General features: G+C 41.3%; 1 protein-coding gene across 2 annotated transcripts; it reads left to right on the forward strand.

The window, feature by feature from the left end:
- The first annotated feature begins 256 nt into the window (after nucleotides 1-256).
- On the forward strand, nucleotides 257-13,670 carry mtmr9 (myotubularin related protein 9). 2 transcript variants are annotated; one of them, XM_029002003.1, is made up of 11 exons: nucleotides 257-392; nucleotides 705-895; nucleotides 1,408-1,516; nucleotides 1,788-1,913; nucleotides 2,420-2,593; nucleotides 2,696-2,913; nucleotides 3,278-3,439; nucleotides 3,829-3,970; nucleotides 5,069-5,289; nucleotides 8,284-8,435; nucleotides 12,371-13,670. In XM_029002003.1, exons 2-11 carry the CDS (start codon nucleotides 714-716, stop codon nucleotides 12,532-12,534), a joined length of 1,650 nt encoding a protein of 549 aa, XP_028857836.1. In that variant the 5' UTR covers nucleotides 257-392; nucleotides 705-713; the 3' UTR covers nucleotides 12,535-13,670. The 2 variants fall into 2 exon arrangements, with proteins under 2 accessions (XP_028857836.1, XP_028857837.1); XM_029002004.1 differs by lacking the exon at nucleotides 257-392 and adding an exon at nucleotides 413-559.
- The last annotated feature ends 1,466 nt before the right edge of the window (nucleotides 13,671-15,136 follow it).

Here is a 15,136-nt window from a genome sequence, read left to right on the forward strand (position 1 = left end):
CATTAAATAAATAAATAAACTGTAGTGAATGCAATTTTTTGGCTGGGGATTATATTTATAAAAATGTCTTGGCAGTCAGATGGTTGAAAACGGAATTAATAGGAACTAACCCACAATTTAGTACATGTTCTGCAATGAAATGTGTATCCAGGGGTCATTGATTTACATACTTACTTAATAGGTTTATTTTAACCCAAATTCTTGCTCCTTGTTTTATGCCACATCGCCAGGGGGCGCTAAATAACAACACAGCTCGAAAAGATCCAATTCAAAGAAAACCGAAGCAGCAGCGTAGCTGAGATAGAGGAAGAATAGCTTGACAGGCACGAAATTGGAGGAGCTGTTTATGATTTCCAGCTCCGCTGTTTGACTGTAGGCTGCGTGCGTTCATTGTAAGTCCACAAGACGTCTTCCCCTCACCAAATTCTAGCTGGATAATGCGCGGCGTTTGCCGGCGATTTGCCTGTTAGCCTAGCTTTGTTCGGTGGGCAATTCAAAACAGACAAACTAGACGCCAAGGTCCATATGACTCGACAACCCCGGTGATCTACAGTTTATTGTAAATATTTATTTCCCCAAACTATAGCTGTCATGTGAACGTTTAAAAGTTGGGTTGGAAGGCCATATTATTAACGCATAGCTAATTCTGAAGGCAATTTTGTTTGTGTGAGGTTTTTATTTCTGCAAATTTCCAACATTTGAAGATCCTGAGAATGGAGTTTGCTGAGCTGATAAAGACCCCGCGTGTGGATGGGGTGGTCTTACATCGACCATTCCTGCCTTTGGTGGAGGGGACACTTTGCTTGACAGGACACCACCTGATCCTCTCGTCCCGCCAGGACAACACAGAGGAGCTGTGGCTTCTTCATGCTGACATCGACTTCATTGAAAAAAGGTGCTTGAACCTTGTTTCTCTGTAATGCCAGGAATATCCTTGCTGTGAGCTGCATAAGCGTATCCGCACCCAGCTGCGTTGTTAACGTTTGTGCTGATATACCTGGTGTAGTGTGTACTCCTTACCACCAGGAAGTCAGTGTCGAGGCCACAAACCATCAAATGAATGAATCCCTTAAGTTATTTACATTTACAGTTACAGCATTAATCAGACCCCCTTATCCAGAGTGACTTACAATCAGTAGTGACAAGGACACTCCCCCCCGGAGACACTCAGGATTAAGTGTCTTGCTCAGAGACACAATGGTAGTAAGTGGGATTTAAACCTGGGTCTCGCAACACTTCCCCCATTCGTCCGTATCCGTGTACGTTCTGATAATTTTTGAGTATGTGCACAAAAACCGCAAAAGAAGGGAAATTTGCATTCTACGCTGCTGTTAACCAATCAACACTCTGTAAATACCTTTATTTATAAACTCAACACACGGTGTTAACCAGTGACATTTCATGAAGGTTTGTGGGCTCCTCGGGCACAATCATTGTGAAATGCAAAGATCTGAGGATCATCCAGCTGGACATACCAGGCATGGAAGAATGTCTCAACATTGCAAGCTCCATTGAGGTGGGTGTGAGCAGCAATTTCCCTTTAGTTGAGCTGGCTAGACTTTCTGTTGCAAGTATTACACGACACTTGTATTGGGTAATCATCAAATTCTTCCTCTTCAGAAATAGTCAGACATTTCTGACAAACAGAACAGTCATTTGTTAAATTCAGTGGACTTCAGTGTCATGTTCTCACAGAAATCATTACATAGATAACATAGATTTAAAATGTCCTTCACCCAATTACACTTCAAAGTATATTCAAATATAAATTTTCCAATTTGTTTCAGGCCCTGTCCACTTTGGATTCTGTCTCTCTGATGTACCCTTTCTTCTACCGACCCATGTTTGAGGTTATTGAGGATGGGTGGAACTTATTTCTTCCTGAGGAATCCTTCAAAGACCTGGAGTCCATGGTACACATCTCAGTTCTAAATCTCAGAGCATTGTTATTGTGATTAAAGAATAAATGAGATGTTTTATGTTGTTTTAATTGTGTACAGAACTTTTTATATTTTAAATAAAGAGTTGTTTTCAGGGTCTGACATCTCACACAGCTTCCAACATTTCCTGTTGTATAACAGCTAACACAAGGCTCTTTAAATCCAGAATTGTGTTACTTAGGCTTAGACCATCAATGGTGGATAATATTGTATATGACATGTATTATCAATCTTAATTTAGATCAAGATTGAAACAAGATTAAACTTGAATGTATCTCTTGAGTGTTTAGATTTGAGTCACCATAGTGGTAAAAAGTGGTATTTGTATGCTGCTTGTCACAGTTTTCTACACAGAGCTTATTGCACATTAATGGAATAATGAGAAAATTATTTCTTGCCCCAAGTTAGTGAAACATTTGTAAAAAGAGTAAAACAGGAGTAAGAGTAATACCTGTACACGTTCTGTTTTCCTTCACCAGACGGATGAGTGGAGACTCAGTGAAGTCAACAGAGATTTCAGCATTTGTCCCTCCTACCCGCCCCTGGTGGTTGTGCCCAAGGACACCGATGATGACACGCTGCTCAAAGTCGCCTCCTTTCGCCATGGTGGGCGCTTCCCTGTGCTCAGCTACTACCATAAGAAGAATGGAATGGTGTGTGGCTCTCTGGGAATCATGGTTTGATGAAATATGGCTGGAGTGGGGTGTGTAGACTGGCAGTGCTGTAGATGGTTGGGTTTTTTTTTCCGGCCCCAGGTGATGATGCGTGCTGGGCAGCCACTCATTGGCCCAAACGGGCGGCGCTGCAAGGAGGACGAGAAGCTGATCAACGCCACCCTCAGGGCAGGCAAGCGTGGCTACATTATCGACACGCGCGCCACCGCCGTGGCTCAGCAGGCCAAGGCGCGTGGGGGAGGTTTTGAGCAGGAAGCCAACTACCCCCAGTGGCGGAGGATCCACAAGACCATTGAGAGGTAAGTGCGCCGCTGCCCACAGCTTCACCAGCCACAAACTTTCACACGAAGCAGCAGATATGAGGAGTCAGAATCTGCTACAATAAGCCATTACAAACTCATCCTCTGCTGTCGTCATCTCAGGACCACGCCCACTGCTCCACCCAAACATGAGATCTAGATTATTATCTATTATTACCTGGTCATAAACACCAGTACATTAGTATCTTTTGGTTGTTAAATATCGTGAGGTGGATCAGTTATTATTGCTCCGTAACTCAATTTTTATGCAACTGCTCACATGGTTCTGGTTTAATGAGCAAATTCTAAATAACTTTCAGTTTATTCTGCAGCTGATATTTTCTTCTCTGACCCTCACTACCAGGTACAGCGTCCTACAGGACAGCCTGATAAAGCTGGTAGAAGCATGTAATGACCAGTCCCACAGCATGGACCGCTGGCTCAGCAAACTGGAGGCATCCAACTGGCTGAGCCACATCAAAGAGATCCTGACCACCGCATGTCTGGCGGCTCAGTGCATTGACAGGTGAGCAGCTTGAGGTTCTCTAGAGAGAAATAAAAAAAAAAAAAGACATGTTCAAAGACAATGTTCAAAGACTGTTCAAAGACATTTGTGATAATAATACAATGTAGGAAAAAAAAAATCTGAACAACATTTTATTCCGTTATTGCAGCTTGCAGGCAGCATCTATTATTAAATCAAATGCCAGTTTTTGTCCAAATAATATTCTACCTTTTTTTTTTTTTTTTTTTTTTTTTACTTTTTTAAAATTTTTTTAAATTTTTTTTACCATTGTTAATCACTATGATATGTCACATGTCAATTATGTATTTCCACGAATGTGGTGCCTGCTCAATTCAATACGTGACCTACAGTAATTTGTGTACACATTCACACAAGTGTTTGTCTGGCAGGGAGGGGGCAACAGTTCTGGTCCATGGCACAGAGGGAACCGACTCCACCCTGCAGGTCACCTCTCTTGCCCAGATCCTTCTGGACCCGTCCTGCCGAACCATTCGAGGCTTCCAGGCCCTGGTGGAGAGGGAGTGGCTTCAGGTAGACATGGGAGAAGATTCTGTCTTGACCATGATCTTGTGTGCTCTCTTGGTGGTCTTTAATCTTCAGTGTGTTTTTTTGAGATCAAAGGTTTATTCCATGTCTCTTGAAAATGTTACTATTTAAAAAAAAAAATTCCTGGCACAAATGTTCTTATAAACAGTTTCTTTTAAGGGTTAGGGTTATGAATATCTATAAATATCTCACAATATTGTTTTAAAAAGGGTAGAGCTAATCAACCCGCCTTAGTATCCATGTCTGAAAGGACAACCAGGTCTCATTCACTGATTACATTGTTGTAGATTTGTGAGTAATCTTTCATACAATCAGGATAAAAAATTGTGCCTGAAAGTGTGTTGTGACTGTTGGGAAAATTTTTCGGGAATGTAATATATTATTGAGTATGAATTGTCCATATTCTCTGTCATGTTTAGCCAATGGGCTGCAGTGCAAGACCCCGGCCACTAGATGAACAGTTATTTGGTGCTCCATTATGAAAGATTATAAGCACAAGAGAAAATTAAACAAAAATGCTATTAAAAAATATTTACACATTTACCTTTCCTTACATTTAAGATGGGAACTCAGATAATTTTGTAAAATTGTAAATGTAAAATATTTTCAAATTTCAATGAAATTCAAAGCAAATTGAAGTGTTGCTGAATTTTGAGACACATTATACTTTTATTGTGAGAGTTTGTTTTAACACTAGAGTATACTTTTCTGTGTTTCCTGCATCACGTGACAAATTTTCAAACTGCTTGTATGGCTTTTGTCATAACTTTATATCAAACTACTACTTTATATCAGTACAACATAGTTCTGACCACTAGTTATGAGAATAAAGTAATTTATCAAAATGTCCTGCAGATCATGTAGAGAATAGACGACAAAATTTTTAATCTTGCAATCGGCAATTCAATCTGCAACTGGCAAGAATTGACCTGAAAAAAGGTCAGCTTGGAAAATACTGCAACAAGATGCAAACAGCATTTAACCAATTTAAACAGAGATTTAACCAATTTGTCTGAATACTTTATTTTTTACTTCCTTTCTCACTACTCCGGTGTGTGTCTGTGTTTTATTGGGGGGTTACAGGCTGGTCACCCGTTCCAGCATCGTTGTGCCCAGTCAGCGTACTCCAGTGGGAAGCTGCATGGTGAGGCGCCCATCTTCCTGCTCTTCCTGGACTGTACCTGGCAGATTCTGCGGCAGTTCCCCTGCTCCTTCGAATTCAATGAGAATTTTCTTGTGCTGCTGTTTGAACACGCCTACGCCACCCAGTTCGGCACCTTCCTGGGCAACAGCGCTGCTGAGAGGTCAGGCAACGTTCTGTCTGCAGTTTTAGAACACATTTTGGCTCTGGACTCTGGTGGTGTTTTTATGTGTCTAAAGCAAAAACTGGTTTTAATGTTATGCAGACATTTAATCAAAATATGTTTGTGGGGACTATATGTTCACTTTACACCAGTATGGCCTATTACAATCTGTGTGTGTTTTTATTAAGAGTGGGACTTAATAAAAATGAATCTAATTAATTAGAAGCTTTGTAATTAATTAATTTTGATTGCTCACAATTAATCACACAAGAAACATTTGTGCAAAATGTTATTTTTTATTAAAAAGGGTTTTAGTGGGTGGCATTCAAATAATAGACTTGGACATGAATATTGTAAAGTCAAGCTCTTTTCATTTCATTTGGAGAATAAAATGCATTTAAACTGCATTTCAATTCCAAACAGGGAAATAAGAATAATATCCCTGGCTAAAATTCAGTTGCCTTGCCCAACGCAACCCCATAATGCAATGCTCACTTTGCTGACAAACTGAGCCCACTGAGCAGTTCACACAGCACTTTGATGACTTTGAAGCATGAAAAAAGGAATTTGCTGTAGACATTCAAATTACTGCTGTACAGATTCAGATGGAGCTGATTGAGCTGCAGTGTAAAGACCGTGTTCAGCAAGGCATCTGAAGCAGTGCATTATGGGATCTGTATTTTGTGTTAAGGCTTCCATCATGTAGTTTTTTTTAATGACATTTGCCTCCAATCAGTCCTAGTAACACACTTTCTTCCAAATCCTCCATTATTTTTAGATCTGATGTGTGCATCAAAGTTCCCATTTGCCTGGAATGCAAAGTGTGATTAACTGCGTTATTTTTTCCGCATTTTGTTTGTCTTCAAATTAATTAACTGCAGTTTTTAGACTTTGTTTAATTTTATTGGATATTTCTAATTGTTTATTTAATTAGCTTGCAGTGATTCCATTAATTTATAGGTATTTTAGCAAATAAAAAATAAACTGTGGTAACTACGGGGATTAGTGGATTCATAACTGTTTTAAATACGTTCAGATAATATTATTTGAAATATTGGGGGTTTTCTTTGTAATGTACTTCAAGTTGGAAAAATGTTTCTAGGTGTATTTTTCAGTCACTTTAATAACCCTGTAACAGATACAGAAGTATACTTAATCTTGGCTGTTTAACCTGAATTAATTATAGTCATTGCATCATTCATACACAAACAAAATTGGTTTTTCTAGCAATAAAACACTGTTGCATTTTGTCTCTATCTCAGAGACAAAACTTGATGAATGAAAATAGAAATTAGTATAGAAAACAAGTTTTAAGGTGCATGTATAACTGTTTGACACTGTTGTGATGATGAGGAAGGAGGGGGATATGAGTTTAATTTGAGGGCTCTATATCATCTTCTCAGTTCTCAGTTTCTGGGCATAATCACTGCACTGAGCCTGGGCAAGGTTAGGAAGCGCATGACCTCTGTGCTGTATGAACAGTGTTTTAGGATGAGGTGGTCAGTTGCTGGGATAGGTTTCAGCTCCTTGTATTTCTACTAGTCAGCAACTTTTTCAATGTGCTGAGATCTTCATTATGGCAGTTTGAAGTGTCCAGTACTCTTCATTAGCTTAGCCCCTTAATGAGAAATATTTACTTTTTACAACTGCCATTGAATATACAATCAAATTGTGAGGTGTTTTTATAGAAATATGATAGAATAGAGGCTTTATGCCTGGCTCTCAGGTTCAGAGTTGAAGAGCCCTGGTCTATGGTATTATTGCATGTACATTTACAGTGTTTGACAGACGCTCTTATCCAGAGCTTTAAATGTCCCATTACATAATTTTTTTGCTTGTATATAGCTCTTAGTGGTCCCCTTATACTATATCTTTCTGAAATTCAGCCTTGAGATTTCTCCAGGACAATAATATGTCTCCAGGACGTGCCATTTTATTGAGAGAGGCGGGACGAGCGGCCTATAGAAGTTGAGAGGGCATTTGTGGAAATGACTTCATCCAAACCATTCAGGAAGTCGTGTCATCATTTTTCCAGGAATCACCAAGCAACTGCAATGCTTTGCTTGTTTGGAAACCATGATGATTTTTAGGGGAGGGGTGGGAAATTCTCTTGGTGGACAAAATATGAGAAACAGGAGTAACCTTTCCCCTTATGAGTGCATAAGGCGACAAATTCTTGATCCGACCATCTGAGCTGCCACTCTCTGAACGGCGAAGCAGAATGGCCAAAGCACCTATCGCCATTTCTAGTATTAATGTTAAATAATCTCACAAAGTGAAATGCTCATGGCATGGGACATTTAAATGGCCCATCACTGAAATAATGCATTCAGTTGGCTAAGACCCGATCTGTAAATATTTTGAACAGATAAAAGTTATAATGATGACACAATATGATGTCTTCTGAGATACAACGAAGCTGAATACGAATGTGCTTCTGTTTACACTTCAGCTTCACTGCTTCAGCTCGCTACCGATTTGAGTATGTGAGCAGGTTCATCTGAGATTTTATGTGTAGTCATTCGCAGTGTCATCATGTCTCACATCAGTTTAACAGCTACATTTCCGATAAAGGCATGACTGCGCTGATCCAGGAACATTACAGAATTGCCAACGCTTAATTTCCTGACAGAAGTAGAGTTACTGCATACCACAACGCTTCTCACAAAGGAAAGACACGGTCATGGTGTACAACATTGACAGTGACTAATAAGGTGGTGTTGATTAAAACATATTTCACATTATTCAGAGATCGCATTTCAAATAGAAAATATGTTCAAAATAACATTGCCTTCCCAAAGTCCTCATGCAGACTTAATTTTGGAAAAATGTGGAGGGGAAAATGGAACCTCTGGCAACACACTGTAGACCACCAGAGGTCCCCAGACGCCACTATTAGATCCATGTACACACAGTACTCATGCCAAATGTGTGTGTATGTAGCTATGTGCATGTGGATGAACTGTATGTGTGTGTCTCTGTGCTTCTGTTTAGAGCAACACTGAAGCTGCCACAGAAAACTGTGTCTCTGTGGTCATGGGTCAACAGGCCCCAGGAGATGGAGGGCTTCGTCAACCCCCTGTATGAGCCCAACAGCCTGGTCATCTGGCCCTCGGTGGCCCCACAGAGCCTGCAGTTGTGGGAAGGTGAGGAGCCTTCGTCTCATGATTAATCATGTGACCGCCGTGTTTTTCGGTCCTGTGGGACTCATTGGGTATGTTGAAATTTTGTAAGTCCCTATCCAGAAGATTTAGTTTCCTCATGTGTTTGTGAAAATCTAAGGTGCTCTTTCTCGCAAATAGAATGTCTTCTACAGTGATTAGGGTTTGTCACTGCAGCGCCCTCCACCCACGCCTGTGTCCAACACAAGCCAGTGTGTTAATAAGATTTTATGAATTGAATGTTTACAAATATAATTCTAATTTTAACCTCATTTGTTGGTGGGTTTCATATCATTCCATCACATGGTATATGGGGAAAATGTTTAAGATTGTGAACATGCGTTTTGCGTCATTTCAACTGACACTTAAGAGCATGTCATTTCATTTTCAGATGGAGACCAGTTTCATTGTTACCACTGACCATCTGTGATTGACATTACCCTTTACTACATAGCTGAAATTTGATTTTGTCCCTATTGCTTTGCACAACAGTCCTCTTACCAGTGTCTCCAGGATTGTTTGTGATTGTTGCGATCTAAAATGCCTGAATTTACGGCAACTTTTTTTCTTGGAAAGGTTGCTGTGTACCTGAAATAAGTGAGACTCCTTCAGAGTGATTTGCCTGGTGATTTGCCATGCTGGTCACACATGTCTGCAACTCTCCATGAGTGTTTCTTTCTTTTGTGTTCTGCAAAACTGCCAGTAAAGGCTAAGTTGAGCAACATTCCTTTCGTGGTCCATTTCCACACTTGACACAGCAGCGTCAGTACGCCATTACGACCGTAAAACTGATTATATTTGAGTGATGCAGAATGTAGGAAGTTCTGCGATTGTTCAAAAGGCAAATAATTATTGCAGATTGGCTGAAATTGTAACATCGCAAATTTCTGGAGGGACTATCTTCAGCATGTCAAGCTTTAGCTCCTGGTCAACCATTTCCATGGTCTGCAGTGAATCCACCTCAGGTCCCTGCACGTCCACCCTTTGTCCCTGTGGTCCCTGGGTGCCATATTTCTGGATTGCTTCCCCGTATCATCTCATTCAAAGTGTTTGTGGCTGAGCAGAACATGTTTAAAACAGCCACTTCTCATTCTCCATTCCAAACCGTACTTTAAAGCATGGGAGCCAAATCACTAAAATTAACACTTGGGATTTGGTTTTGTAGAGAAGAGAATTTAAAAAAACAGATATTGCATATAAGTATAATTAAACTTCACTAGCATAGGAGAAAAGAATTAAATTCACCGAAAAACCTGTGAACTTCTAATGAAATAAGTTTTTTAATTGGCCCTTAAGAGAAATCCATAAAGATCCACATGTGCAGACCCTCAGCAATTGGGTGCTTCACATCCATTGTCTGAGATGCTGATCTGAGCGGCTCCTGTCTGTCCTGAGGCTCTATAAAGGACACGCTTGCATCAGCGGTGGGGGTCACTGGGTTCATGGTAACTGTGAGAGGTCAGGCGGTTCATAGATGGCTTCATGTGCACATGTGGCACATTTGTAGATGTGCTGGAAGTGCTGGAGCCAGTTTTAGATCATGCTATACATTATTCACTTGCCACTATGTACAATAGGTCTGTGTGAAGGCCACAGGCTGCTAGTCAGCACAGTGGGCAGCTTGTACTTCAAACGCAGAAACCACCCACCCCACTACATTTCCTGAAGTCCAATCCAGCACACAAGCACAGCCCTCTATTCGTTTCTTTTCCACCCGGACACTGCCAGTCCTTCCTTCTTTTAAGAATCTCCTTGTATACTTGTATTCCTGTCCATTTGGCTTTTTTTTTTTTTAATTGAATGTTTCCAACTGTTGGGTTTGCTGTTTTTTTAGGTTGTAGATTGCATTGCTAGGACTTTTCTGTAAACTCATACTTTCAGAGTCAAATCTGTCAGCAGAATATTTCACACCACTTTTTCTGGGTGTCCACCTGTTCAAGTTGAGCTTTTTTGTCTACATGCATGTTAGACAGTGAAACAAAATAAAAGTTTCTCCGCAACCTAAGTATTACATACTGAAATACAGTGCACGTGTGTGACAGGCAAACATGGGACACAGGCACCGCCTCTCTGTATGCTGACTCATCATTCTTGTGACCCACCATGGTCGTGTTGCCTTTGAACTTGTGCGTCGCATTACAGTCGTGGGTCAGCATTGGACTGAGCACACTTCCCCAAGGAGCTCCAGTGCTCAGTGTGGTGGTGCTGGCTGCTGTTTCCAATCTGGACAGTCTGAGGTCTCTCAGTCAGGAAGTCCAAGATCCAGTTGCAGAGGGAGGTGTTCAGACCCAGTAGGCTCAGCTCCTCGACCAGGTGCTGAGGAATGATTGTGTTGAATGCTAAACTGAAGACTATGAGCAGCATGTGTGCACATGTGTCCTTATTGTCCATGTGGGTGAGGGTCAGATGCAGGGTGGTGTCGATGGCATCGTCCGTGGTGCGGTTCAGTGGGTCCAGAGTGACACGACACTGTTGAGACACGACACTGAAGACTTCTTTGGAATGGGCACGATGGTGGTGACCTTGAGACACGTTGGAACAACAGCGGCGCCGAGTGAGATGTTGAAGATGTCTGTGAGAACACCTGCCAGCTGGTCTTCACATTCTCTGAGAACTCTTCCATGGATATTGTCTGGTCCAGTCACCTTTCATGAGTTAACTCTGCAAAGAGTTTTCCTCACATCCGCCGTGGTTAGACACAGCACCTGGTCACTGGAAGGAGGGCTGGATTTCCTTGCAGTCACGTTGTTCTGTGAGGGAGGGGTCACTGTCACAGGCAGAGGTTTTTTGTCCTGTAGTTTGTGACTGCCTGGGTGCCCTGCCACATGATTTTCTGCCTGTGTGCACGTTTTGCTGCTTGAGACATTTTGGCCCTCGCTGTTCTTAGGGCCACCTTGTAACCCATTCTGAACACGGAGTCTTGAGCTTTGAGCAGTTCCCCTGCAGTCATCCACAGCTTCTGGTTGGACCGTGTGGTGATTGACTTGAAGACTATAACGCCATTTGTGCATTTGCTGATGTAGCTGTTGTGTCGCCATTGGTTGCAGCATCAAATCAACAAAAAAATCAGAGATGGCTCCTGCTGGCCAGGTTCTAACCTGCTTCAGAACCGGTTTGGTGCATCTGACTAGCTGGGATTAGCATGACAGTGATGTGATCTGATTGGCCGAGATAGGGTGGGACTCCAATCTGGTACGCACTGGCGATGCTTATGTAAACGAGATCCAGTGCGCTTACATGTTGATAGAATTTAGGGAGAACTGACTTGATAATAGCTCCGTACAGCATGCAGAGCTCCTCCTTCGCCTCCTTCATTACCGCTGGGTGGAATGTACACTCCTACCATGTCTGTGTAAAATATAACATTCTGTGCATATCTGACTACAATTCCAGTTTTCATCAATAGCAAAAATTTAAAAAGCCAAATACAGTTGATAATCATGGTCAGTAAGATGTGTTGCTATAGAAATTCAGCAAATAATGGACATGGAAGCGCTGCCATATGCCATTTCTTCTAAATGTTATTTTACATCCCCATCTGTGTTCATGTGTGATCCTACAATATGAAAGCAGTTGACCATCTGTGATCTTCCTTCTTTTTTCTGTCTGTTGTCCCACCACTTTTACTGTCTGGAGTCTGGAGGCTCTGAATGAACCCAATGTGAATTATAGGTCCCTAATGCAACCTTTGAGCGAACTAAGGAGATAATAAAGTGACACTTAAATACAAGCCAGCTGTTTAAATCTAACATGTTTGTGCAAATACCTTTTGCCCGAGTCGAGATAAACAGCATTTATTTAAATCCTCAGGGTGATCCTGTAGGATTATTTGCCTACGATTTCCAGCACATGTAAAACCGCAGTGTTTTTGTACTAAGAGAAGAAATTCTGAGACATGCTTTATGTTCTTCTTATAACAGGAGTGTTCTTGCGCTGGAACCGCTCTTCCAAGTGCTTGGACGAGGCCTATGAGGAGATGGTTCACATCATTGAATACAACAAGGAGCTGCAGAAGAAAGTCAACAGTCTGAGGAGGCAACTGGCTCAGCTAGAGACTGAGGGCAGTCCGCTGCACACACCTTAGACCAGACCACCCTGTGCATGCAAGGTTGAGACATGTGTAGATATCGTTTTTCGTTACTGATTGTGCTCTTAAAAACGTGCCATTTGCCATTTTACACAGTGGGTAAAGACTACAAGCACTTTTGTGTCAGACTGCACTCTTGCTAGAGCTAACACTACTGAGTATCAACCCAACTCACACAGACTGTGCCATCAACAGGTCTTCTTGTTTTGAGTTCAGATTATTACTGTCTGGTTATCGTTCTGTTTAGTCTTGGAACTTTGTTTTGGAACTATGCTTGGTTGCCCCAATGTCCCAGAGTCCTTGCATCAAAACTTCATTTCAGCATCTCTGCTAAACAATCTCCTGCCAAATTATCCTGCTGTTAAGTTTCATAAAATGTGTTGAATGGAAATGACAGATTTCTGCTATTGATTCATGATCAAATAGCAATGTGAAGCATTTTTGTGTCAGAGACTGGGTTGAGAATCACTGACCAGACATCATCGGTTTGCATAACTTCACTATGAGGCAATTAGGAAATGTACCCAGAAATTTAGAAACCTGTGGGGTGCAGCACATATGGCAAGCCAAGTGGTCTTTTAATAGTATCCTAAATTAAAGTCCACATATCCATAATTCAGTTTTTACACTTGTCCAGACTGAGATGTGATATATTTCAAGAACTTGTCCTTCTTGTTGGCAGGCCATGCAGCTCACATCTGCGTATGGCAAAGTCAGCCATTTATTTTATTTCTGGTTCCATGTCATTGTTCACATGGTTACAAAGTTTCTATTAGAGATTTACACCACTGGCACCTTTTCATTTCCAGTATGAGTGTTCACACCGGGACTTTTTTTTTTTTTTGCTGTAAAATATTCCTGCTGCATGTGATGCTAATTTCACTATTTTCACTAGTCTGACATGCCCTTGAGAACATGGACATTCCTCCTCTGATCTGCTTTAAGTGCTGACTTGCCTTTCTGAGCTGAGATGTAATTATGATAGTTATTATTATGCTAATGTTTCTTAAGAGCCACTGTCATTGCAGTTAAATTGTACAGTGCAAGCCACTCATTGAAGTTGAAAAAGTTGAATATTTGGATGGATGCATTATCTTTGTATAATATGTCTGCAGTAAACATACTTGACTGTACCAGTGCTGGTTTTCAGCATCATATTTTCGTTCTTCTGAGGATCACTCACGTACCTCACGTCCAGTTGAGAAGGGTGGGGCAGAGGACAGGGCGCTGCGGTTGCATTTGATAGGATGTTCCTGTGGAAAGAGGAGGAGCCGCCCATGTGGAGCTGGAATTCAGCTCTCCACGTAATGTGTGGAGCAAGCCAGGGTCATCACGTCGCTGCAGCGTTTCCTTCTGCACAGCAAAACTGGAGAGGATATTCAGGTCTTTTCTGGAATGAAAAGTTCTTTTTGACAGCCATGATGGTTTGAGGGAATCCCACTAACGTGGCTCACTGACCCCTTTATTGATTAAATGGACCTAGTTTTATTTTGGCAGCATGTCTACAGTTGTGTTGTTTTAATGGGTGTGGCCAGATGAGTAACTATTTCTGCCACAGGCCCCACCCACACCTCTGCAAATGGAGTCAATGTTAGGATGGGGCATGAGGTCTTGCAGTTTTGGAAATGAAAATAGAGATAAACAGATAAACTGAAATATAAACCATATTGTTACAATAGTATATGGAAGGTTCATATTTCAGGAAATCCTGCTTGACTAAAAGTATTTCTTGGCTTCACCCGGTAGCCATAGAGCCTGAGGTTTGGTGGTATGTTCAAGTCTGACAGAGTTGAAATGGCAATGATAAGAATGATTTCATACATAAAACAGGTTAGAACATAAGAATCCTTTTTATTAATATTATTATTATTATTATTGAATTATTATTATTGAGACTGCCGTTCCTTCACACAAACATAACAAAATTCCTGATTAATGGCTGGTAGTAACTTAGTGGGTAAGATGCTCACCTTAGAAGTCACAGGTTCAAACCGCAATTATTACCATTGTGTCGCTGAGCAAGACACTTAACCATCAGTGTCTCCAGGGGGACTGTCCCTAGAAATGTAGGTCAGAAAACAACATTTCATACATTGCCAGCCAATAAATTCAAATTATAAACCAAAATGTCCTGATCTTTGGCATATATAGCAGCTGAACACACTTCTGCAATGCAAATCAACTTCCTGTGTATCACATGTATGTTGCTTTGCTTTCAGTCGTCTGTCCAGTTCATCCTAAAGCTTGATGGGGTTTAAGTCTTGAGTTTTCAATTTTACCACATTGTTCTCTTTTCATAAGGTAGTTCGGGCAAAATTTGATGAATCTTTTCCCAGAACCTTTTTCCAGTTTGGCCCAGTCAAGCCTCTTTCTTATTCTGACATCATAGCAGTGGCTTTCTTGCTGCCACACGACCAGTCAAACCTGCACAGTTGAAACTAAAACTTGCTTAAGCTGTGACGCTGCCTACCACGCAAGCAGAATCTTGTCTTCCGACGCTGTTGTGGCTTTGCATCTGCCAGACCTCTTCCTCTTAGAGTTTCCCCCACTTTCTTTTTTTTTTTAGGTAAAAAAGGAAAGTTGGGTGACCTGTAGGAAT

Source organism: Denticeps clupeoides, chromosome 14 (assembly GCF_900700375.1).
Source record: "Denticeps clupeoides chromosome 14, fDenClu1.1, whole genome shotgun sequence".
NCBI classification, from domain to species: domain Eukaryota; kingdom Metazoa; phylum Chordata; class Actinopteri; order Clupeiformes; family Denticipitidae; genus Denticeps; species Denticeps clupeoides.